At 40.2% G+C, this 24,189-nt stretch overlaps 1 protein-coding gene across 1 annotated transcript; it reads right to left on the bottom strand.

Moving 5' to 3' along the window:
* Window positions 1-4,680: 4,680 nt before the first annotated feature.
* Window positions 4,681-10,470, bottom strand: LOC122214073 (olfactory receptor 7A10-like). Its single transcript, XM_042928714.1, has 2 exons — window positions 10,334-10,470; window positions 4,681-5,670 (listed from the first exon to the last, which is right to left on the bottom strand). Exon 2 carries the CDS (start codon window positions 5,651-5,653, stop codon window positions 4,685-4,687), a length of 969 nt encoding a protein of 322 aa, XP_042784648.1. The 5' UTR covers window positions 5,654-5,670; window positions 10,334-10,470; the 3' UTR covers window positions 4,681-4,684.
* Between the last annotated feature and the right edge of the window lie 13,719 nt (window positions 10,471-24,189).

Below are 24,189 nucleotides of genomic sequence, written 5' to 3'. Positions count from 1 at the left end.
GGACCATAAGAAAATGAACATAAGAGAATGTTATGAAACATTGTACACCAACAAATTAGATAATCTAGTTGAATGGATGCATTCCTAGAAATACACTAACAAAGTGGCTCAAGTAGAAATGAAAAATCTGAATAGATCTATAACAAATAAGGATATTAGAACAATAATAATAATTTAAGAAAAAAAAAAAAAAAAAACCTTTCCAACAGAGGAAAGTCCAGGATCTGATGGCTTCATTGGTTAATCCTATCAAACCTTAATTTATACTGAACTTTCTCAAACTCTTCCAAAACATGTTTGATGATACCATGACCGCCCTGACACCTAACCGAAGAAAACAAGAAATGTAAATTACAGTCCAGTGTTCTTATGAGTGTAGCTGAAAAAATCTTCTACAAAGTACTAGCGAATGGAATCTAGGAACATGTTAAAAGGATCCTACACTGTGACCAAGGGGAATTTTGACACTGATTTCTTAAATATGACACCAAAAGCACAAACAACAAAAGAAAAAGAAAAGAAAATGGGACCACATTGAACCCTTTAGCGTATCAGTAGACACTATGAAGAGAGCAGAAATACAACCCATAGGAGAGCACAGTATGTTTGCAAATTATACATTTGGTAAGAGTTGAATATCAGGAATATGTAACAAGTACAAAAACTCAACAACAGAAGTAACAGCCCAATTTGAAAACGGACAAAAGACCTAAGTAGACATTTCCCCAAGGAGGACATACAAGGGGTCAAGAGGCACGTGTTCAACATCAACAGTCATTAGGGAACTACAACTCACAACCGTGAGATACCAAATCACACTCATAGGAAGGCTACTATTTTTCAAATGGAATATGAGAAATGTTTACAAGGATGTGGAGAAATTGGGAGCCTCATGCATTGCTGATTGGAATGTAAAGTAGTTACGTGGGGAAAAGATCGGCAGTAGCCAACAGATGGTTACTACCCACATGGTCATCAAATGGTGAATGAACAAACAAACAGTAGTCTATCCACACATGGGATGTTATCCAGCCATGAAAAGGAATAAAGTTGGGAGTGTGCTGAGTGCTTTCAATTGCACTGGAGAGGCTACAGAAAGACATGACAAAGATAGGGGTTTTAGATCCTCAGATTATTTAGAATACAATAATCAGGACATATACAGAACTGCATAAATCAAATCTCTGATCTCTCAAAGCTGTATCTCAGTATGGGAATGGAACAAAAACAAAGTCAGATCTCATATATGGATGTGCTACAAAATAAGCTGAATTCATAGCCTGCTAAATATCTTTTATAAAATTCAAGGCATCATTTGCAAAGAGGCAGTTGAGAACAATAATGAGTAGAAAGAATCTAGGATTTGGGTAAATTCAAATACTCTGATTTGTCCAACTACACAGAGGCTTCAGTTTGGCCCACACAGCACATCTTGACCTGTCTGATGAGCCACACGGTACCTTGTCTAAAAGCTTTGTAATCACTTCACCTAAAACACATTCACCTTGCAAGGGGATGCCTGCCGATTCTTGTCATGTCCATTCCTTTTCCTCTTCCCTGAACCAACATCTGACGTCAGATCTCAGGACACCACAGAGGTAAATGCAAAGTTTAGATAAGATTAAATTAAGGGGCACCTGGCTGGCTCAACTGGTTAAGTGTCCAGTTTAGGCTCAAGTCATGATCTCGTGATTCATGAGTTTGAGCCCCCCATTGGGCTCTGTGCTGACAGCTCAGAGCCTGGAGCCTGCTTCAGATTCTGTGTCTCCCTGTCTCTCTGCCCCTCCCCTGCTCTCTCCCTCTCTCTCTCAAAAATAAACAAACATTTATATATATATATATACATATATATATATGTATATGTATATATATATGATGGAAATTAAGGTATCCAAGTAGTTGTGAGATTTTTCTAATTTTTTAATAAAAAATGTAATGAATGCACAACAGAATGAATTCTACTGATCATGCTTGATGGAATATGGAAAGGAATTTTTGAGCAAACCAAATATTTTGATGGAGTGATTATCAGAAACCCAGGTCCATATGGCAGCTTGAACAAATGAGCATATTTAAATATATTTTTATCGCTTAGTTGACTGAAGTGTGGATTCAGTGATGGCCTGTTCTAAAAGCAGTTCAGGGTCCTAGTATGTTATTATACAGTATATATGTGTATGCATATAGGAAATAATAAAGATTTGTGATAATAAAAATATAAACCAGTAAAACAAGAAAGAAAATCAATGAAATGAAAAGTTGGTTTGTTGAGAACAATAATAAAAAAATAACAGAAGTTAAGATAAACTGAAATGAAGTGAAGAGAGTAGACATAAGTTACTGAAGTAAGAGATAAAAGTGTGGACATTAGTGTGGACCATAGAAAAATGAACATAAGAGAATGTTATGAAACATTGTACGCCAACAAATTAGATAATCTAGTTATCTAATCTATCTATATATATATAGATAGAGAGAGGGAGAGAACTACGTACCGCTATACAGAGCTATATATAACAAGGAAAGCAAGGTACAAGCCAACAGGAATGTGGCATTAGATCTCTCATGTTTGCACAATCACTCGCTACCCAAATATCACTCCAGATGGATTCAAAGGTCATTACATTCACCAAGAGATTGAGAAAAGAATTTGTGAGGAGTACAGCAGCTGTGTAGTGGTTTTCCACGTATGATAGAGCTAAGATGGGAGCTGCTGAAGTTGACATGAGTTCCTTCTGACCCCAGGAGACAGAATGTGGTCCGGAACTGCGAACACCATATGTGACTCACGTGGCCATCAGAGGCATTAATGTGATAAGCAAGACAGCCAGCTTATTCTTCCAACACATTAAGCCACTGGGATCTTTGGAAAAGGCGATTGATCATGGTATTTGGATGCATAAAATAGAATTTTCAAAGACCTAACAATCTATGTAAATATAAAAACTCTAGTTCGGGGTGCCTGGGTGGCTCAGTCAGTTAAGCGGCAGACTCTTGATTTTGGCTCAGGTCATGATCTCATGGTTCATGGGCTCGAGCCCCAAGTCATGCTCTGCACTGGCAGTGAAACTGCAGGTTTCTCTGTCTCTCTCAAAATAAATAAATAAACTTAAAAGAAAAACAACTCTAGTTCCGAGTTGAGAAGGTTTGACATGAGTCACCCAAAGGAAGAGTCACAATCTCTCACTTGATTGTCAGACCTGAGACTTTTCAGTGACCCAGGCCCCACCCCTGTTGAGGATGGACTTCTAAAACCGCCATGCATTATGATCAACATTTTCCTCCTAACCTTACCCAAAGACATTGACGTGAAGCAGCAGGTTCCTAATGTTTCATGAATGCCAGCTGTACGACACTGCCATTCTGCTCCTGCCTTAGTGACAGCACATTGCTCACTTAATGGTCATAGAGGGACTATTTATTCCATAGAAATTGGCTTCAACTTGTTTCTCATTCTTTCATTCTTTCTATTTTTCTTTATTCCCTTCTTCCATCACTCCTTTGTTTCTCCCTCCCTTCTGTGCATTCTCTCTCTTTGTTTTCTTAGCAAGAGTTAACATTGACCAAAATGCTAGAATTCAAAAGACCTGTGGCCTTCTACCTGGAAAAGAGTGAATGGGGTAAAAAGGAAAATACTAAGATCATTTTTTTTTGAAAACTGGATTCTGGCTCTAACACTAAAGCAAAATTCCATTGCAGCTTCCCAATCAAAGTGGTGGCATAAAGGTTGCGTGGTGAATGAAGGAGTTCACTTACTCTGTCTCACAAAGACCATGGCAAGTCCACAGATATTCTGTTATTCATACCCACTTTCCGAGATGCATATTTAGAAATGACAAAGTTGGCCACTGACAGAATACCCACCTTGCTTTTGTGATCTATAAATGAGGACTATTATGGTAGGAACTGACAAGGAATATATCCTGAGGATGGTCCCGTCTATCAAAACATTAGTAGAAATCCAGTAATGCCTGCCGAGGGGAATCACGTAGATCAGTGACAAAGTAATTGAAGAATCATGGGTTGTGATTTCTATTTTTATCCTCAATGAAGTTCTATTTTCAACTGTGTTGAAGAAAATTAGATCTTGCAGACTAAATATGAGTTGTTATAGAGTTAATTTCATGTTGATTCCAGTTCCAGATATGACCTTTTCCTAGAGTGTTTAACATAAACTTTCATACTTGGTATGACTTGGGTATAACAAATTTCCTTTTTCCTAAAGCAGATAATCTAAGGGGGTAGATGCCTTCCCCTGGCAGGAATAACAGCATACCCTCATTCCTTTGCCTTTTCCTGTCATTTAATATGCACCCAATTTCCTTTATTAAATATTTTATGGCAGGGGTGCGTGGGTGGCTCAGTCAGTTAAGTGTCCAACTCTTGATTTGGTTCAGGTCAAGATCTTACAAATTGTGGCATTGAGCCCACTTCAGGCTCTGTGCTGATAGGATAGATGTGGCTTGGGATATTCCTTCAACCCCTCTGTCCCTCCACACCCATTCCTGCTCTCTTTCTCAAAATAAATAAATAAACACTAAAAATGACAGAAGAAATAGTTGCTCGTAATGTATGAAAAACTTCTATCAATCAAATACTGTAAAAAGATAGACTGCAGTTTGTCAATCTATGAACTGATACAAATATCACGATCTAGGTTTTCGAGGGTTTGGAGCCCTGTTACTCAAGTCTTTATCCTGAAACAAAGCATCTTATATGCTGAGAACGTCCCTCTGCTAAAGGGCTTTCCCAGGGCTTGCTTGATGTCTCTGTTCCTCAGGCCATAGATGAAGGGGTTCAGCATGGGTGTCACCACCGTGTACATGACTGAGGCTATGGCACTTGTCCTGGAGTTTTGTGCAGCAGCAGAACTCAGATACACCCCAAGGCATGTGCCATAGAACAAAGAGACCACTAAGAGGTGAGACCCACACGTGGAAAATGCTTTATACTTGCCCCTCACTGATGAAATTCTCAAAATGGAAGTGACAATTCTAGAGTAAGAGGAAAGGATGCCAGTGAGTGGGACAACACCCAGAAGTCCACTTGTGAGATAGATCATCAGGTCATTGAGGAAGGTATCAGAGCAAGCAAGTTGGATCACCTGATTAAGTTCACAGAAAAAGTGAAGGATTTCCAGATCTGTGCAAAAAGAGAGTCGCAAAATCAGTAAGTCATGTAATAGAGCGTTAAAAATACTCAATACCCAGGATACCAAGAGCAGGATGCCACAGAACTTGGGATTCATGATGACCATGTAGTGCAGTGGGTGACAGATGGCCACAAACCGGTCATAGGCCATCACGGTCAAGAGGAAGGTGTCTAATACTCCAAAAAGCATGAAAAAGTACATCTGGCTGAGGCAGCCTTCGTAGGTGATCACTTTGCTCTGCGTCTGGATGTTCAGCAGCATCTTTGGGACGGTGGTGGAGGTGAAACAGATGTCTGAAAAGCACAGGTTGGAGAGGAAGAAGTACATGGGCGTGTGGAGGCGGGAGTCCGTGATAATGGCCAGGATCATGAGCAGGTTCCCAGTGAAGGTGACCAGGTACATGGACAGGAACGGCCAAAAGAGCAGTGACTGCAGCTCCCCCTCATCTGAGAGTCCCAAGAGGATAAATTCTGTAACACGGGTTTGATTTCCTCCTTCCATGTGTCTGGCGAAAACAGCTGGAACAGAGACAAGAGCATTGTAAAGGCACAGGCAGTGATCACAGAATCGAAAGAAATGCTGCGTTTTCAACATACTTCACCCATTAATCATTATACATTCCCTACCATTCTTGAATAGGTACCAGAAAATTTCAGAGAATCTGAATGTTCCATGTTTTCCATGAGTCTGAAACTGTTTGCAATTCTTGTTCTGAATCAAAACAATTTTTCAAAGCAATGTTCTTCTCCATAAATTTCCTGAGACCTTTTTTTTTTTGACCCAACAAAATTTACAAATTATACTGTGACAAGTGTTGTTGAAAGCATAGCAAAAAGTAGTGATGTGTGTTTTACCTTAACAAGACTGAGTCTAAGATGTGTGTGTCTCACAGGAGGAATAGAATATTAATAAAGTAATAAATGACGTTTCAAGTGGTGGTTACAAGTAACTGGTAAAATAATTCAGGACAACGTTTTCCTAAGTGGAAGGGAAAGCTGCCTTTGTATCATGTGCGATCAGGAGCTTCTGAGCTGGAAAACTAAGAAATATATGAACCGTGCAGATATCTTTGAAAAAAACAACACTTAAGGCAGAGAAATCGCATGTGGAAAGAACTTGAATCAAGAGCTCACATGAAAGCATCAGGCAACATCAAAAAGAATGTTGTGAGCAGAGCAGGTAACACAACAGGAGTAGGAGTTGGATGCAAATAACAGAGAGAAGAGCTCAAAGCCTTCTGCATCTGTGGAAACATTCTAAGGCAATGGACACCACAGTTCACCATCATTTTTATATGTATATGTTATATATGATGTCTGTCTACAACAGGATACATTTTATGTAATGTATACAAATGGAACATAATTCATTCCTGCATAATTCTCTGTCTTTCTCTCTACCTTTACTCTGGGTCCAGTTGGTCTAATTGCTGCATTTTCTATTGCATAAGACAGCTTCATCTTTCTATAAATGCTTTATGGGTGTGTACTTCACTAATAAATTTTCTTTGCACTACACACACACACACACACACACACACACACACACACACACACATGAGTGTGGGTAGGGAGAGAGACAGAGTTCTCCATTATTGTGGTACCGTATACTCTTGTATCTGAAGCACATCTTTTTAGAAAGCAGAGGACAGGCTACACCATAAGTCAAAGAGCTCCTTTCTCCTAGGAGAATTGCACTTTGTAATGTAGGCACTCCAATGTACTAGTCATGGCTAAGGACCACTAGAACCACACAGAATTAAAAGAATTAACACCAGTCTTTCTCAAAGTCTTCAAAGGGAAATATTTCATACTTTATTCTATCAGGTCAGCATTGCACTGATACCAAAGCCATGAAAAGCCATTGCAAGAAAAGAAGACTACAGAGCAATATTCCCATGAAATATTGATGAGAACTTATTTAAGCATAGCAGGCTTTTGATCATAGTGTAGGAATGGATTTTGCATCAGGACCAAGTGGGATTTATACTTGGAAGGCAAGGATGGTTTAATTAATAACTCTCCTTCAGTGTAGTACAACACGTTAACAGAATGAAGGACAAAAGCACATGATTATATCAACTGATGGTAAATAAAACTGATGGTAAAATAAAATAAAAGTGGAGCGCTCCTTAATAGTAACAGCATTCAAAAACTAAGAATGGAAGGAAGATTCCACAACACAAAATAGGTCATTTGAAAACCCACCTCTAAAATCATTCTCAGTAGTGAAACACTGAGAGCGACCCCTAAGATAAGGCAAGACGACATGTTTGTTTTCATACCTTTTACGCAACGTGGCATTGCCTGTTCCAGACAGAGCAACTAGCCAAAAAAAGAAAAAAGAAAAGAAAGAAAAAGAAGGAAATAAAAGGCATCAAAATCAGAATGGAAGAAGTAATATGATTCCTCTTCACAAAAGGTGGTGTTACTAAAAAAAGACATTAAAAACCAGAAAAACTGTTAGAGTAATCAACGAATTCAGTAAAGTTGCGGAATATAAGTCAATGCAAACAGAAAACTCAGGGGGCCGATGGAATCCTAGAATGGAGTGCACCAAGTGAAAATAAACAATCTAACTGTATTACAATTGCATGACACATTCTCAGTGAAACAAAAAATGTGAAGCAAAAAAATGTGAAGAAAGGCAAGAACTGGGAAAAGAGAAGAGTGTAAAACTGGACTTGAAAGAAATTGCACACAGGTGCTGCACCATACTTGTTTTTTTTTTAAACTTATGAAATTTATGGTCAAATTGGTTTCCATACAACACCCAGTGCTCATCCCAACAGGTGCCCTCCTCAATACCCATCACCCACCCTCCCCTCCCTCCCACCCCCCATCAACCCTCAGTTTGTTCTCACTTTTTAAGAGTCTCTTATGCTTTGGCTCTCTCCCACTCTAACCTCTTTTTTTTCCATCCCCTCCCCCATGGGTCTCCAGCACCATACTTGTTAAAGTGTATCCAGAAGTTATTGTTAGCAATGCTGATACTCCTGCACATGTGAACTGAATTTGAACATATAAGGAAATGGATAGTAAATGGTGGGAATGAGGTATCACATTTGTTGTGTCATTTTACATGTAAGCAAGGTGGTGTAGCTCTTATGATCCTTTGGTGGTAAATTAGTTTTGGAACCATGAGTATGAACTTGATTCAGCTTATATAAAAATACAGAGGGTTACATATAGACACATGTATGGATGTCTGCGTATACACAGAGTAGTAAACACTCATGTGTCTTTGCCAGGTCAGTTGAGGGGATATAGAGACCCTGGTAGCAACAAGCACAGCAGGTACCAATCTCTTGAATCTCATCCCATGATCCAACAAAATAAAACAGGGCTCCTTGCAGAAATGACTGACTGTAGAGCTCTGGAGGAAAGTACAGTAAGCTGAAGGTGAAGCTGAAGCATCTTTTCCTGTAAGACAGTAATGAAATGCTACCCCCCAAAAGCCAAGAATGATGGAGACATGCCAAAGGGACATATCAGTAACTGAAGGAGCTCTCCATTGCCACAGCTGCAACCATTTGAGCAACAAAATAAAGTAGTATTGGGTTATAACACAGAGTATATAATGTAAATAATTGAAAAAAATATGGAAGACACAATCTTGAGCATAGAAGAAAACCAATGATTTACAGAAATATTCTACACTTAGGGAGGTGTGAGATAACTACCACTACTTAGAGATGGGGTTGTGCGTAGAAATTTCCTACAGGAGGACAGGATGGAAAGAAAGGGGAAAGACAAATCTGACAAATCCCGTGTCAGCCAGGACATCGATATCAACACCAATGAGAAATAGTCATGCTGATAGTGTGTACCCTTGATGTCAGGAAATGAACATGCCTCTTTCCCTCTCTAGTCTTCTTGTCCAACATCCACGTCCCAGTCTTCTCATGAATAGAAAGAATAATAAGGCAAGTCCAAAAGACTTACGGAATGCCTGACCAGTACTCTTAGCACTATGAATTGCTTCAAGAACAAAGGAAGACTGAGGAAAAAGTCACTGCATGTGGAAGGTCAACGGATAGGACGATTAAAAGTAACATGTGTAAGAGAGAGGATGTGTTCATAACAGGAGAAACTGGAAAGGAGCTTATGAGAACCGTCTGAAAAATCACAGCAAGTTTGTTTTGTACATGTACCACTGTTCAAATATGAAAGCCGATTAAAGTTAAAATTATTATTGAATTTAAAAAATCTTTGGAAACACCGTGTTCTGAGATTGTCCCAAAGAGTCTGGTAGGTGCCCTGTATGACCAGTGTCGCTGCTGTCAGTAACTCTTCCCATCAGTAACATTAAATAATCATACCACGTACAGTTTTTGAAATGTTTCAATGAAATGATGACTATACGGTATCTGCATTGTTTCTAGTAAACATTTAAGAATGAATGAAAAAATTCATCTGAATTTCTGGATTCACGATTTCCACCCCTCCGAGACCCGTTCTGTGCCTGGTGCTGTTTCTATCCCTCAATAACACTCTCCCACTCTGAATGCAGCAATAGTTTCTTCCTCACAATAACCTGGGTCGTTTTTCCATAGACAAGACCTTGTCATAGCTGTCCCCTGACATAAAAACGGCACTGACACTTCACAATTTCAGATTTCAATTTTGACCTTGTAGCCAAAATGTAAGATTGTCTCTTAATCTGACTATTGCCTACCCAGCCAGGTTCATTTGGGTTCACTTTGCAGACCTGCTCCTGACTGTTGGTTAGACAGTAAGAAGTATTTCTAATTCCAGCAGCACAACTCCCACTCTACTTAATCTCTAAATTTCCTTCTCTGCTCTTTCTTCCTGGACTTCTCACATCCCTTGTCTCCATGAAAAATCCCCAACACCCCTTTAAGGCTCAGCACCTATAAGCTTCTATGCAAAGCCTTCACTGACTCCTGTGAAAGAGTGGTCTTTCATGAAAACAATTACAAATAAAATAAAGAGACAACGTTAGGGGGAGGACATGTGTTATGGAGGAGACAGATCAGGGGAGATGGTCTAGTGTATCCAGAGTTGCCCTCCAGAATCAAAGCCTTAATGGGCAGGACTTGGCATCAAAATTCTCCTTAACTCATTGTCCCTGTTGATGTCCCCAAAGTAACTACAGATACAAGGGGTCCCTCCCACCATAACACATTTACGCAGTCCTTCTAAAGATGCCCTGACTCACCCAGATGTTAGCACAGAACAGCGGGAGATCAGTGACCCAGTCTCTCCCATGGATGAGTGATGTGGTTGGAAGTTATGTCCCCAGGAAGGGAAGAGACATGGCCCCACTCGTGAAGGCTCTAGAACACGGCTATGTGCTCATATCATCAGAGATTACAGGAGTCGACTTCCTGGGTGTGGCAAAGGCATTTTCAATTTCTGTACCTGCAGGGAATAAACTCCCATGAGTCTCATTAAAGAAATAATCTTTTGTCTCTCTTTCCCTTATGAGCCTAGGGTCTCGAGCTAGGAGAGAAAAACAGAATGCAAACTCATCCCAGTGTTGGAACACAGCCTGGAATTCCCTGAATGTCTCTTATGCCATTAAACTCTCTTATCTCAAAAGGAGATCCACTGTCTTTAGACATTCTCACCAATAAGTCATAGCACCCCGTCATAGGTATACAATTCTTTATTCAGAGAATTCTGTGTTCCTTGACTCTTTTCTTTCTCCCATCTGTACACATTCTGTTAGCTCACAATCGTGGAACTCCCAGCCTCCACAGTGTCTCTCCTTTTCTCCTCCTTCTCCTTTCTCCTTCATTGTGGGCAATGTCTGTTTAATATCAGTCAACCATTTGCTTCCTTAAGCATCTTACTAACTCTTCATTAGCAGTTGCTTTACACTAGGCACTAAACTACATCCTGGGAAGGATGAAAGTTGTAAGAAATGGTCTCTTCTCTTGAGGAGCTCACAGTCTCAACAGAGTGAGAAAAAAAGATAAATGAATGTGCTAAGTTGAAGAGGCACTGACACCTGATGAAGAGAAGACCAACATAGTCACCTCTTCCGGAAGAGATGGGTGAAGGGAGCACAAACAAGCCACTAATTGTCCCGAGTCTTCATGTGGGTGAAGGTGGTAAGGGCACTCCAAGATGAAGCCCGGCAGCCAATGAGGGAAATACTTCATACTTGCTACCAACAATCAGAAGGCAAGAGTGACAACTCAAAAATTACCCTGAGCCGTTAGACAGCATTCAGAGAGCAGAGATGCTGATATTTTGGCTCTCAGCTTGACACGTATTTAGGAAAATAGCTGCAAGTCAGTGCAGATCTCGTGACGGGATGTCCAGGACCAAGCTCTCCTTGTGAAAAACTCATCCTGCAACAATGTTAGACAGAGACTGTTGCTACTACAATACCCTAAGAAAAGTGTAGATGGAAAAATAGGGAATCAATGGACCCCAGTGAAGAGCAAAAAAGTAATAAACATTATGTCAGTTTGCGACTTGGAAGGACCTAGAGGGTATGGTGCTCAGGGAAATGAGTCCGTCAGAGAAAGACAAACACCATTTGATTTCACTCCTGTGTGGAATGTAAGAAACAAAACAAATGAGCAAACATGGAAAAAAGGAGAAACAACAAAACCAGACTTTTAACACGGAGAACAAACTGGTGGTTGTCAGAGAAAAGGTGGCTACGGTTGGGTGAGATAGATAAAGGGAATTAAGGGTACACTTATCCCCATGAGCACTGAACAGTATATAGAATTGCTGATGCATTACATTGTGCATCTGAAAGTCATATAGCTCTGTCTGTAAAGTATACTTCAATAAAAATAATGGTTGGGTAAGGAGGAAAATATAATACTCAGAGGAGTTACCACATTTTAGTTTTTAAATGACCAGCTTTCACAACAACAAGAAAAATAGATATATAACTCAATGAAATAGGAGGGAGCCCAGAAATAAATCCTCATACATACTACTAAATGACTTTTGACAAGACTGCAGCATATTTCAATGGTATATAGGCAGTCCTTTGAAGCAAATGTGATGGAAAACTGGATATCCACGTGCAAAATGAGGAAGGCGACCCTTCTTTCCACATCTACAAACATGACTCCAAATGGGTCACAGATCTAAACATAAGATCTTGAGAAACTTGACAGAAGACCATGGGGGAGGGGAAGGGAAAAAAAAGTTACAGAAAGGGAGGGAGGCAAACCATAAGAGGCCTGGATACTGAGAATGGACTGAGGGTTGATGGGGGGTAGGGGAGAGGGGAAAGTGGGTGATGGGCATTGAGGATGGCACTTGGATGAGCACCGGGTGTTGTATGGAAACCAATTTGACAATAAATTATATTAAAAAAATAAAAAATAAACATAAGATATAAAACTGTAAATAAACACTTAGAAGAAAACATACAGATACATCTTTGTGACTCTGGATTTGACAAAGATTTCTTGGATATAACATCAAAGACACAGGCAGCTAGAGAAACAATTACATCAGCAAAATCAAAATATTTGTGCCTGAAGGGCACTATTTCCAAATGAAAAGGCAACCGCAAAATGGAGAAACTATTGCTGAATCACACACCTGATAAAAGATTAATATCCAAACTGTGTACAGAATTTCAAGAATTCTTGAAAAAAAAAAACCCAACTCAATTTTAAAAAGGTGGCGCTGGGGCAAATTGGTGTCTCAGTCGGTTGAACGTCTGCACTAGATTTGGGCTTGGATCATGACCCAGGATTCTTGGATCGAGCCCTGTGTCAGGCTCTGTGCTGTGCATGGAGCCTGCTTGGGATTCTCTCTCTCCCTTGCCCCTCTATCCCACTTACATGCTCTCTCTCTTTAAACTTTTTTTTTTTTTAAGGCAAAACTTATTTAAATACCTGTTAGTTAACACACAGTGTCATATTAGTTTCAGGTGTACAATACAGTGAGTCAATACTTCCATAATACAAACTTTTACAATATATATTAAAAAAAAATACTGCCCATGAGGATGTGGAGAAAGGGGAACCTCTGCACTGATGGTGGGAAGGCAAACTGCTGCAGCCACTGTGGAAAACAGTATGAAGATTCCTCAAAAAGTGAAAAATAGAAGGGCATTTGTTGCTTCACCGTCATAAAGAATGAAATCTTGCCATTTGAAATGACATGGATGGAACTAGCATGTATTGTGCCACACAAAATAAGTCAGAGAAAAACAAATTTCATACAATATCATTCATATGTGGAATTTAAGAAACAGAACAGACAAACAGGGAAAGGGAGAGAAAACTAATATGAGATAAAAACATAGACAGCAGCAAACCATAAGAGACTCTTAACCACAGAGAACAAAGTGAGAGTTGCTGGAAGAGAGGTGGATGGGGGAGAGACTAGATGGGTGATGGGCATTAAGGGAGGCACCTGTTGCAATGAGCACCGTGTATTCTATGCAGACAACGAATCACTAAATTCTACTCCAGAGACTAATAGTGTACTCTATGGTAACTAACTTGAACTTAAATAAAATCTTGGAAGAAAAACAACAGAGGTACCCTACAATCCAGTAATCACACTACTGGGTCATTACCCCCCAAAATATAAAACACTCATTCGAAGGGATAAATGCACTTCTATGTTTTTAGCGCTATCACTTACAGTGGCCAAATAATGGAAGCAGCCGACATGTCCATTGATAAGATGAATGGATAAAAATCTGGTATAGACGTACAATGGAATACTCCTCACCCATAAAAATGAATGATGTCTTCCCATTCGCAACAACTTGGATGGAGTCAGTGAGTATAACGTTGAGCAAAATAAGTCAGGTAGAGAAAGACAAATACCACATGACCTCATTCATATGCGGAATTTAAGAAACAAAACAAATGAGTACAAGAGGAAAAGAGAGCGAGGAGAAGCTTATGGTTCCCAGAGGGGAAAGGAGGAGATGGGGGAAATAGGTGATGGGGATCAAGCAGTGCATTTGCTGTGATGAGCACTGGGTGTTTCATGGAGGTGTTGAAGCACTACCTTATACACCTGAAACTGATATTACACTGTATGTTAACTACATGGGAAATAAAACTGTTAAATAAATTTTTAAAAAAGTAAAACTAATGGGGAGCCTGGTTGCTTCTGTCGGTTAAATGTCTGACTCTTGGTTTCAGCTCGGCCATGATCTCACAGTTTGTGAGTTCGAGCCCCACGTCTGGCTCTGCACTGACTGCATGGAGCCTGCTTGGGGTTCTCTCTCTCCCTCTCTCTCTGCCCCTCCCCTCCTCATGCTCGTGTGATCTCTCTCTCTCTCTCTCTCTCTCTCTCTCTCTCTCTCTTTCTCTCAGAATAAACAAAGTTAAAAAATAAAAAATACATTTATAAAAAAACTAAAGCTAATTTTGAAAAACAAAAAAAGGCAATGGACTCAAGAATTTATAGCAATGGCTACTTAGCACGTGAACGATGCCCAACATGACTAATCACTACAGAAATGCAAATAAAAACCATAGCGTGATACCACGCCACACACACTAGGATGGCTGTTGTAAAACCAAAACAGAAAATGAGTGTTGGTGAGGAGGTGAAGAAACTGGAACTCCGTTGTGCTTTGCTGATGAGAATAAAAGGTAGAATTTCATTCGATGCAGTAGTTTTCCTTCTGTTTATATACCCACTTAAACACCCCCAAAGAATGTAAAGCAGGGAGCAAAACACATATTTCTACACCAATTTCATAACAGATTATTCACAGTAATGAAAATGTGCAGACAACCCAAATGTCCATCAAGAAACTCACAGATAAACGAAGTGTCGTGAACGCAGACAGTGGGACAGCATTCAGCCTTTACAATGAACGGAATTCTGGCATAGTCTACAACATGGGTGAAACTCTCAAACACAAGGCTAAGTGTCAGAAGCCAGACACAAAAGGACCAGTTTCACACAGTGACATCTACGTGAGGTATCTAGAGTACTCGGTTTTAGAGAGAGAAGGTAGGAGGGTGGGAGACAGGGGCTGGGCTAAGGGGCAATGCGGATATAGTATTTCAAGGGCACAAAGTTTCAGTTTGAGACAATGAGAAAGTTCTGGAGATTGATAGAGGTGGTGGTTGCTCAACAGAGAGAAAATACTTAATGCCACATAAGTATATCTCAAAGTGTTCAAAATAATAAATTTTATATAGACTTTACCCTAACAAAAAAGAATTTTAAAAGAGTGACATGTTCTAAAAGAATTTCAGGGGTGCCTGGTGGTTCAGTTGGTTAGGCATCTGACTCTAGATTTCGGCTCAGGTCATGATCTGACCTGAGGCCAGGTTCCTGAGTTCCAGCCCCACATTGGGCTCTTCACTGGCAGTATGGAGCCTGCTTAGGATTTTCTCACTCTCCCTCTTTCTATCCCAATCCAGCTACTTCTTTCTCTCTCTCAAAGTAAATGAATAAACTTAAAAAAAAAAAAAAAGAATTTCAGTGCCATAAATAGCTTAATATGACGTAGAGGAAGGAATCCAAAATACAAGGAGACAAGGGCATCGTGATATGTTTATCTTGTGTGATTCAATGTCTCAACCCCAAAGTATACCAAAACTGAGGTTTCAGACAACATAAAATTCATACGGTCATTGAGAACTACCTTGGGAAGCGCCTAAAGTCTTCCCTCACAAGCTCTACAGAGCTTGCCCTCCATATGACAGACTTACCACAGACATGCTGAAATTGAAATGCCTTTGTCCTGACTTCAGCCCCTCCTGAACTGCCAGAGGCCATGTCAGCAGCAGTCCAACACCATTTGAGGTATGCTATTCATAGTGCATGTAAGAGTTCATCATTTTCATCCAAATTGGTGAGGCCACAGGGATTTTTAGAAATGACAAATTCATCAGGGTGTCTCCAAGAGACAGAATTGATGGGCAGCTCACCAAGGGCACATCTGATTTGTGTAACTAAAAAAAAAAAAAATCCACCTCTAATAATCATGAAGACAAGATTGACCTGAGTCACCACAATAAGGGGTCATAATCTCTGACTATCAGTCCTGAGACTGTTCACTGACCCAGATCCTCAATTGATGGGACCATTTACACCTGATGGAAGGCTGTAAAATGACAACAAGTATTTACATTTTCCTCCAAACACAACCCAAAGGCTCTGAGATGATGGCACTGGCTAGCTTATAATGGTTCATGGGGACCGTAGTCTGAACCAAAATTGGCGCCTTGATATTGGGCAATATGAGAGCAACTATACCATGGAAATTGGCAAATGCTATAAAGAAGCTTTCTTCTTATTCCTTTGTTTTTATTTTCTGCCTTTCTTCTTGCTTTCCCTGTTTCTTTTTGTCTGTGCATTTGAGATATCATTCCATGAACATTTATCTGCATACTAGTGTTTGAAAAGACCTGTGAACTTTCAGCTGGAAAACTGTGAATCAGGTAATAGGGAATTACCATTATCGCCTACAATCCAAGTGGGGGACTCTGGCATCAGGTGATAAGGAGACATTCGTCTTACTCTGTCTCACACAGCACAGGTTAGGTCCATAAGTGTATCCTGCTCTCACTGCTAATTTCTGGGGTGCAACATTAGAAAAGATGGAGGTGGCAATAGGCAGAGTAGCCTTATTGTGCGTGAGATCTGTGAAGAGCCTATTACGGTAGGAGGTGCTGAGGGAAATCACGAGACAGTGCTGCCCCCTACCAAATATTAAGAGAAAAGTAATAATGTATCCCTGGGAGAATCACCAAGGTTGACACCATCAAGGCCTGAAACAGCAGGAGCTGCAATTTCTGTTACCTTCACACTTAATTTATGGTTAGGACTGTGTGAGGGGAAACTACAGATTGCATACTGAATGTGGATTATTGTAAGCTAATCACACAGGGTTCCCGGTGGCTCTGCTCTTATAGATATGATCACTTGCCAAGGTGAATTGGCATAAAACCCTGGAAACTCATCTATAAATTCTGGCATGTTCAATGATTTTCCTCCAAAAGCAGATACTCTAACAGGTACCTGTTTTCAACCCACAGAAGAAGCATTTCACATTTACTCCCTGTCTCCTATCACATTTTAAGTATTCAATTTGCTATATTATTTATATGTTTCTAAAAATACATGAAATGGGAGCCCCTGGGGGTCTCAGTTGGTTGAGTGTCCATCTTTGGTTCAGGTCATGATCTCCCAATTCCTGGGTTCATGCCAAGCATCAGGCTCTGTGCACACGGCTCAGAGCCTGGAGCCTGCTTCTGATTCTATGTCTCCCTCTGTCCCTGGCCTTCCTCTCTCTCTCTCTCCCTCTCTCTCTCTCTCAAAAAATGAATAAACATTAATTTTTTTTTAAATCCATGCAGTAGAATTTAATGAGAGGTCTCAACAGTTTTAAAGAAGTACAGAAGACTGCAAAGGAAACAATCAACAAAACTAAAAGGCAACCGATGGAATGGGGAAAGATGTTTGAAAACGATATATCAGACAAAGGGCTAGTATCCAAAATCTATAAAGAACTCACCAAACTCCACACCTGAAAAACAAATAACCCAGTGAAGAAATGGGCAGAAGACATGAATAGACACTTTTCTAAAGAAGACATCCAGATGGCCAACAGGTACATGAAAAGATGCTCAATGTCACTCCTCCTCAGGGAAATACAAATTAAAACCACACTGAGATATCACCTCACGCCAGTCAGAGTGGCTAAAATGAACAAACCAGGAGACTATAGATGCTGGTGAGGATGTAGAGAAACGGGAACCCTCTTGCACTGTTGGTGGGAATGCAAACTGGTACCGCCACTCTGGAAAACAGTGTGGAGGTTCCTCAAAAAATTAAAAATAGATCTACCCTATGACCCAGCAATAGCACTGCTAGGAATTTACCCAAGGGATCCAGGAGTGCTGATGCATAGGGGCACTTGTACCCCAATGTTTAGAGCAGTACTTTCAACAATGGCCAAGTTATGGAAAGGGCTTAAATGTCCATCAACTGACAAATGGATAAAGAAATTGTGGTTTATATACACAATGGAATCCTACTTGGCAATGAGAAAGAATGAAATATGGCCTTTTGTAGCAACGTGGATGGAACTGGAGAGTGTTATGCTAAGTGAAACAAGTCATACAGAGAAAGACAGATACCGTATGTTTTCACTCTTATGTGGATCCTGAGAAACTTAACAGAAGACCATGGGGGAGGAGAAGGAAAAAAAAAGTTAGAGAGGGAGGGAGCCAAACCATAAGAGACTCTTAAAAACTGAGAACAAACTGAGGGCTGATGGGGGGTGGGAGGGAGGGAAGGGTGGTTGATGGGCATTGAGGAGGGCACCTGTTGGGATAAGCACTGGGTGTTGTATGGAAACCAATTTGACAATAAATTCTGAAATAAATAAATAAATAAACAAATAATTTTACATTCAAATTAGTTAGCATATAGGGCAACAATGATTTCAGGAGTAGATTCCTTAGTGCCCCTTAAAAAATATATATTTTAAAAAAAGACTCTGAAATACAGAGAACATATTAGTGGTTCCCAGAAGGAAGGGGGTGGGGTGGGTGGATGAGATAGATAAAAGAGATTAATGGGTGCCTGGGTGGTTCAGTTGGTTGAACGACTGCCTCTTGATTTCAGCTCAGGTCATGATTCCAGGGTCATGGGATACAGCCCTGCTTTGGGCCCTGCACAGAGGGTGCAGCCTGCTTAAGATTCTCTCTCTCTCTCTCTCTCTCTCTCTCTCTCTCTCTCAATCCCCCTCTCTCCCTCCCTCTCCTTCTGCCCCTCTCCCCATCTTGTGCTCTCTCTGTCTCTGAGATAAAAATGTTCTTAAACAATACTTAAAAAGATAAAGGGATTAAGAGTACACTTATCTCCATAAGTATTGAACAATGTATAAATTGTTGAAGTTATTCATTGTACACCTCAAATTAATATAACACTGTATGTAAACTATACATCAATAAAAATAATGCCTGGAGAAGGGGGGAAATATATGATTCTCAGAGTTACCACATTATATTTTTTTAATTTTTTAAAAAATGTTTACTCATCTTTGAGATGAGGGAGAGAGAGCGCAAGGCGCGGGAGAGGCAGAAAAAGAGGGGGACACAGAATCCGAAGCAGGCTCCAGGCTCTGAGTTGTCAGCACAGAGCCTGATGCAGGGCTTGAACTCACAGACTGTGAGATCATGACCCGAGCTCAAGTTGGACGCTTAACTGACTGAACCACTCAGGCACCACCCACATTATATTTTTAAATGATCCGTTTTCGTTGTTAAGAACAAAAACAAATATAACTCAATTGTAATAACAACAGAAATATAACTAAGTGCAATAGGAGGGAGCCCAGAAAAAAACTCTCATACATACAACTGAATGATGTTTGAAAAGAGTTCCAGGAAAGTTCAAAAATAAATGTACAGTCTTTCTAAGAAATCGTGATGGGGCACCTGGGTGGCTTAGTCAGCTGAGCACCCACCTCAGATTTCGGCTCAGGTCGCGATCCCAGTGTGGTGGGATCAATCCCTACATTGGGCTCTGCACTGAGTGTGGAGACCGATAAATATTCTTTCTCTCTCTCCCTCTACCCCTCTCCCCAGCTCATACTCTCTCACTCTATAAACACATACATACATACATACATACATACATACATAAAATGGTGGTGGAACACCTGGATATCCACATGCAAGAATAAATAAATAAAAGATGAAAGTGTCCTTTTCATCTACCATCTACAAACATGACTGCAAATGGACCTCATACCTAACCATAGGGAATAAAACTGTAATTTGGCTATTGTTGTTAGCACTGCTATAAACACTGGGGTGCATGTGCCCCTTAGAAGCAGCATTTTTGTATCTTTTGGATAAATACCCAGTCATGCAACCGCTGGGTCATACAGCAGTTCTATTTAAAAGAGGTGGTATTATATATACAATGGAATACTACTCCGTCACCAAAAAGTATGAAATCTTGTCATTTGCAGCAATGTGAATGAAACTGGGGTATATCCTGCTAAGTGAAATAAGTCCATCAGAAAAAGACAAATACCGTATGATTTCACTCATACGTGGGATTTAAGAAACACAACAGATGAACATAGGAGAAGGGAAGGAAACATAAGATAAAAACAGAGAGGGAGACAAACTATAAGAGACTCCTATATACAGAGAATAAACTGAGGGTTGCTGGAGGGGGGGTGGGAGGGAAGATGGGCTAAATGGTGACGGACATTAAGTAGGACACTTGTTGGGTGTTATATGTAAGTGATGAATCCCTAGGTTCTACTCCTGAAACCAATATTACACCGCATGTTAACTTACTTGAACTTACATAAATAATTTTAAATAATAAAAAAAGAAATAAAACTGTAACCCCTTAGAAGAAAACACAGAGAGAGATGCACCTCCATGACACTGGATTTGACAAAGTTTTCCTGAATATAACACCAAAGACACAGGCAACTAGAGAAAAAATTACTTCAGCAAAATAAAAAAAAAATATTTGGACATTGAAGGGCACTATTCCCCAAGTGAAAAAGGCAGCCCACAAAATGGAGAAAGGACTGGAAAATCACACACCTGATAATAGATTAATATCCAAAATATGTAAAGAATTGCAAAACTTCTGGGCGCCTGGGTGGCTCAGTTGGTTAAGCATCGGACTTCGGCTCAGGTCATGATCTCGCAGTGCGTGAGTTCGAGCCCCGCGTCGGGCTCTGTGCTGACAGCTCAGAGCCTGGAGCCTGCTTCCGATTCTGTGTCTCCCTCTCTCTCTGACCCTCCCCTGTTCATGCTCTGTCCCTCTCTGTCTCAAAAATAAACATTGAAAAAAGAAAACAAAAACAATGTATTCAAGAATTTCAAAAATTCAACAGCAAAACAGCTCAGTTAAAAAACAGGCAATGTCATTAGACATTTCTCCAGAGAAGATATAGGAATGACTAATTCGCTCATGAAAGATGCGCAACATAACTAATCATTAGGGAAGTGCAAACCAAAACCATAATGCATAGATACCAACTCACACACACTAGTACGGCTGTTGTAAAAATTAAATCAGAAAATAAGTGTTGGTGAGATTGTGGAGAAATTGGAGACTAAAAAGGGGCACAGCTGCCGGAGGAAACGGTGTGCTAGTTCCTCAGAAATGTAAACATAGAATTATCATTTGATCCAGTAGTTTCACTTCTGGTTATGTACCCACTTATATGCCCCAAAAGACTAAAGCGGTGACTAGAAAAGATTTTTTTGTACAACACTTTTCATAACAGATTTATTTACAGTAGCCAAAATGTGGAGACAACCCAAATGTCCATCAACAAACTCACAGACGAACAAAATGTGGTGAAAACATACAGTGGAATATCATTCAGGCTTTAATATGAATAGAATTCTGGCATAGGCAACAACATGGGAGAAACAAACATTATGCTAAGTGAAAGGAAGGATGTAAAAGGATCCATATTAAACAATAACAGCTACATAAGGAACCTTTAGTATTCAGTTTTAGAGAAAGAGGTAGGATGGTGGGAGACAGGGACTGGAAAAAGGGGCAATGGGGAGTTAGTATTTCAAGTGGACAAAGATTCAGTTTGAGATGATGAGAAAGTTCTGGAGACGGATCGAGGTGGTGATTGCACAACAGTGAAAAAGTACTCAAGGCCACTTAAGTGTATTTCAAAATGTTTAAAATAATAAATTTTATATATTTTTTACCCTGACAAAAAAGGAACTAAAAGAGTGACATATTCTAAAAGAATTTCAGTGCCATAAAGAGCTTGATGATGTAGAGGAAGGAATCCAAAGTACAAGGAGACAAGAGTGTTGTGATGGGTTTATCTTGTGTGATTCTACCCTATGAGACCCCAACACCCCCCTCAACCACAAAGTACACCCAAAATAAGAGTTTGGAGAATATAAAATTCATAAAGCATTGAGAAACACCTTGGCGAGGGATGTAATGTCTTCCTTGACAAGCTCTACAGAGCTTCTCCCCAGTATGACAGACTTACCATGGACATGCTGAAATTGAAATGCCTTTGTCCTGAGTTCAGCCCCTGCCCCCTCCACTGAATTGCCAGAGGCCACGTCAACAGTCTGAAACCACCCAGGGTATAGTATTATAGTGCATATAAGAGTTAATCATTCTCATCAACATTGGTTGAGCCAAAGAGATTTCTGGAACTGGCATTTTCATCAAGGTGTCTCCATGAAACAAAATGATGGGCGGCTTACTAAGGGTTCATCCAAGTTGTGTAGCTATGAAAAACAAGGAAAACAAAAACAACAACCAAAACACCTACCTCTAATAATCATGAAGAAAAGATTGACCTGAGTCACCACAATGAAGGGTCATAATCTCTACTTGCCTCTCAGACCTGAGACTGTTCACTGACTCAGATCCTCAGTTGTTGGAACCAATTACCCCTGAGTGAAGAATGTAAAATAGCAACAAATGCTTTACATTTTCCACCAAACCCAACCCAAAGACTCTAAGGTAATGGTGGTAGCCAACTTATAATGGTTCATGGGGACTGTGGTCTGAACCAAAATTGGTAGCTTGATATTGGGCAAGATGAGAGTAATTTTACCATGGAAACTGGCAAATGTTATAAGTAAGCTCTCTTCTTTATTCTATTTTTCTCACTTTCTTTCTTTCTTCTTGCTTTCCCTGTTTCTTCTTCTCTTTGCTTTTGAGTGAGAGCCCCTTAAACATTTCTCTGAATATTAGTCCTTAAAGGGACCTGTGGACTTTTACCTGGAAAACTGTGAATCAGGTAATAGGAAATTACCATTACGGCCAACCATCAAACTGGTGGCTTCTGGGGTAAGGTGATAAGGAGACTTTCACTTGCTCTGCCTCATAAACCACAGGCTAGAACCATAAGTATATCCTGCTATCAATGCCTAAATTCTGGGATGCATCATTAGAAAAGAAAGAGGTAAGGGCACCTGGGTGGTTCAGTTGGTTAAGCATCCGACTTCAGCTCAGGTCATGATCTCATAATTTGTGGGTTCAAGCCCCACGTCAGGCTCTGTGCTGACAGCTCAGAGCCTGGAGCCTGCTTCAGATTCTGTGCTTCCCTCTCTCTCTGCCCATCCCTCTGCCCCCACCCCCATGCTCTGTCTGTCTGAAAAATAAATAAAAACATTTAAAAAAATTTTAAAGAAAAGACAGAGGTGGCAATAGGCAGACTATCCATATTGTGGTTGGGATCTGTTAAGGGCTTATCATAGTTTGGAGGTGCTGAGGGAAATCAGAAGATAGGGTTGCTGCCTACCAAAATATTAAAAGGAAAGTAATAGTACATGCCTGAGATAAGCACCAACAATGACACCATCAATGCCTGAAAAATCAGGAGCTGTCATTTCTATTAACTTCACACGTAATTAATGTTTTGAAGTGTGCAAGGGGAAACTAGATATTGCACAGTGAATGTGGATTATTGTAAATGAATCACACAGGATTCCAGGGGCCTCTGCTCTTGCAGATGTGAGCTCTTTCCAAGGTGGATTGACAGAAAACCCGGGAACCTGGTATATAACCTCTGATGTGTTCAATGATTTTACTGCCAAAGCAGCTACTCTACCAGACACCTGCTTTCATCTCAGAGAGGGAGGATTCCACATTTACTCCACTGGCTTCTCCTATCACATCATAAGTACTCCATTTCCTATAGCCTTTATTTGTTGCTGAAAATCCATGCGATGGAATTTAATGAGAAGTCTAAACCGTTTAAAAGAAATACAGAAGAGGAGCACTTGGGTGGCTCAGGAATTTAGCATCAACTTTTGATATCAGCTCAATTTATGATATGAACTCATCAATTGTGAGATCACACCCCACATCAGACTCTGCAGTGATTGCAAGGAGCCTGTTTAGGATTCTCCCTCTCCCTCTCTCTGCCCCTCCCTGCTCTCTATCTCTCAAAATAAATAAACTTCAACAAGAAAAGAGATACAGAAGAAATGGTGACTCATAATGTATGAAAAACATAAACCAACCCAAACTGTAGAAAGACAAATTGCAGATTGTCAGCCTATGAACGGACACAAATATCATGATCTAGGTTTTCTAGGGTTTTGAGCCCTGTTACTCAAG

The sequence above is a fragment of the Panthera leo genome, chromosome A2, assembly GCF_018350215.1.
Source record: "Panthera leo isolate Ple1 chromosome A2, P.leo_Ple1_pat1.1, whole genome shotgun sequence".
Classification (NCBI taxonomy): domain Eukaryota; kingdom Metazoa; phylum Chordata; class Mammalia; order Carnivora; family Felidae; genus Panthera; species Panthera leo.
The sequence above is the reverse complement of the archived record's forward strand: the minus strand, read 5'-3'. Positions and strand labels throughout refer to the sequence as shown.